Source organism: Acanthisitta chloris, unplaced genomic scaffold (genome assembly GCF_000695815.1).
Source record: "Acanthisitta chloris isolate BGI_N310 unplaced genomic scaffold, ASM69581v1 scaffold1359, whole genome shotgun sequence".
NCBI lineage: Eukaryota > Metazoa > Chordata > Aves > Passeriformes > Acanthisittidae > Acanthisitta > Acanthisitta chloris.
The window spans coordinates 5,977-8,439 of NW_008689565.1; the positions used below are offsets into that span (position 1 = coordinate 5,977).

The 2,463-nt window shown below is 55.2% G+C and overlaps 1 protein-coding gene across 1 annotated transcript; it reads right to left on the minus strand.

Moving 5' to 3' along the window:
- Positions 1-153: 153 nt before the first annotated feature.
- Positions 154-2,136, minus strand: F2RL3 (coagulation factor II (thrombin) receptor-like 3). Its single transcript, XM_009081439.1, is given in 3 exon segments — positions 154-1,223; positions 1,970-2,100; positions 2,102-2,136. Coding segments are annotated over 3 exon segments (1,236 nt in total).
- Positions 2,137-2,463: the final 327 nt, after the last annotated feature.

A 2,463-nucleotide genomic window follows, 5' to 3' on the forward strand; every position in this document is an offset into this window, starting at 1 on the left:
TCAGTCTTAGCTATGCAGACAGGAGAAAGGACTTGGCTCCTGGGAAATACAACTCACTGCTCTGGGTGAAGCTTGTGGAATTCCAGTGTTGTCTTCATCTTATCCCCACTGCAGGCTGGGAGTGCCCTGGGAGCAGTGAGCTGGGCTGGAGCCTTACACCAGTGAGTGTTTGGAACGAGGGAGTGTTTCCTTGGAGGTCTTTAGGGACGTGGTGGTTTGTTTTCTGTCACTGAAGAACGTCCTCCTCACCTTATCCCGAAAATCTTCAGAAACATAGTAGTAGATGAAGGGATCAGCACAGCTGTTGAAGGTGCTGATGGCCAAGCTCACCATGTAGCTGATGTACAGCTTGCCATGCAGCCTGGAGCAGAAACTGGAGTAGTGAACCAGCAGGAGAACATTGCTGGGTGTGTAGAAGGCCACGAGAGTGACCACCACGAGCACCGTGAGCTTCACAGAGTGGGAATATTTCTTCCCACTGGGCAGGAGCACGCGCAGCACGGAGCAGTAGCTGAACAGCATCAGCAGCAGCGGCAGGAGGAAGGCACAGACGATCAGGCACACGAAGTAGTAGAAGTAATACCCATCATCGTCGTGCCTGGGGAGCACATCGTGGCACAGCACGAGCTCTGCTCCCCACAGGGGGTGTGACTGCTGCTGCAGGCTCAGGGGCAGCGTCAGGAGGGTGGCACAGAGCCAGATGGCAGCGCAGGCACACGCGGCCAAGGTGGGAGTGCGGAAGGTACGGGAGAAGAAGGGATGAACCACGGCCAGGTACCTGTCCAGGCTGATGCAGGTGAGCAGCAGCACTGAGCAGTACATGTTGCCGTAGAAGAAAGCTGTGCTGAGGCGGCACAGCCCTTCCCCAAAGAGCCAGTGGTTGCCCAGGAAGTAGTAGATGATCTTGAAGGGCAGCACCAAAATGAGCAGCAGGTCTGCTGCTGCCAGGTTCATCAGGAAGACAGTGGAGGTGAGTTTCTCAGCCCTGGTGGCCAGGACCCACAGGGCCAGCCCGTTGGAGGGCAGCCCCAGCAGGAAGACCAGGCTGTAGAGGCAGGGGATGAGGCGCACGGTGATGGCACTGCCCAGCTGGGAGCGAGTGGCCTCGTGGACCAGCAGGTAAGTGATGTTGTCTACGGTTGCCTTTTCCCCAGGGATGGCTCGGGGACACAGGGTGATCTCTGGGGTCGTTGCCTGCTCGGTGGTGCTGTTCTGGGAGTAATCTGGGAGAGGAAGGTGGTGTTAGTCACCTCTGCAGAGCAGGCAGCTCACCCAAAGAGCTGCTGTGCCTGCTCTGCTGGGCTCCCTGGAAGTGGGGACACTCTGGAAATGCTGTTTGTCTGGCAGAATTAGGTGTGCAGGAGTTACCCTCAGCAACCTCCCTGAGAACATCCCCAGTTCCTTTGCCTCAGGGTTTCCCACAGCTCACAAACGTCTCTGATGTTGTCCAGCTATCAGCAGGCCTGGAAAGCCAGAGAGCAATTCCTCTGCCCAGTTTCCACAGGAATCCCAAGGTCTGGAGTCACTCCAGGGTAAAGTCATGGCTGTGGGAGTCGAACTTTTAGCTAAAGATTTGGCTTTCAGGTGCTCACTGTTTCACTGCTCCTCTACTTTCTAGTTTCTCCCACCCCAGCTTCTTTCTCTGCTCTTTCCCCTCTATCACCTCCTGCTTCAACCAGAGCCTGCAGGGAGCTCAATCCTAGAATCCTAGAATCAACCAGGTTGGAAGAGACCTCAAGGATCATTGAGTCCAACCCTATTGTGGTCACTAGACCATGGCACTAAGTGCCACATCCAGTCTCAGCTTGAAAACCTCCAGGGATGGTGAATCTACCACCTCCCTGGGCAGCACATCAGGGTGTGCTCTCATGAGAGCTCATTAAAGATGAGTTTCCAGGGATCCTATCAAGGTACCAAATCTCCAGCACTTTAACAAGCAGCAACTTTTCACCCAAAGCCACCCACTCACCGTCGTAGTCCGGAGAGCCCAGGCAGAGTGCCCAGAAGGCACAGCAGAGCAGGAGTCTGTGTGACAGCCACCAGCTCCCGAGGGTCTCCATCCCAGGGCAGGATCCAGGGCCACTCTGCTGTGCCAGAGCTGTGGGAACAGCAGCATCAGTGACTCTGCTTACGCATTTCCTTCTCTTGGTCCTTAACTCACGGAAGCAAGAGGCTTATCCCGGGAAGGATGAGGACTGTGGGGGCTGTGACAGCCTGTGCTGCCCAAGGACTGAGCTCCAGCATCAGATGTGAGACTGGGAGGGGAAGATGTGTCCAGACCCAACGTGTGTCAGGGCTGTGCTTTGTCGTCAGAGCTAGACCATGGCTCAAGTGACTCATTTGGATCTCCTTCTTGCTCCAGAATATCCCTGGAAATAACAAATGTGGTCAGCTTTGACGCAGTTTGGGTGTAAACTAAACCCATGCAGCTCTGCCCATGGGAATGTCAAATGTCCTTCCAGC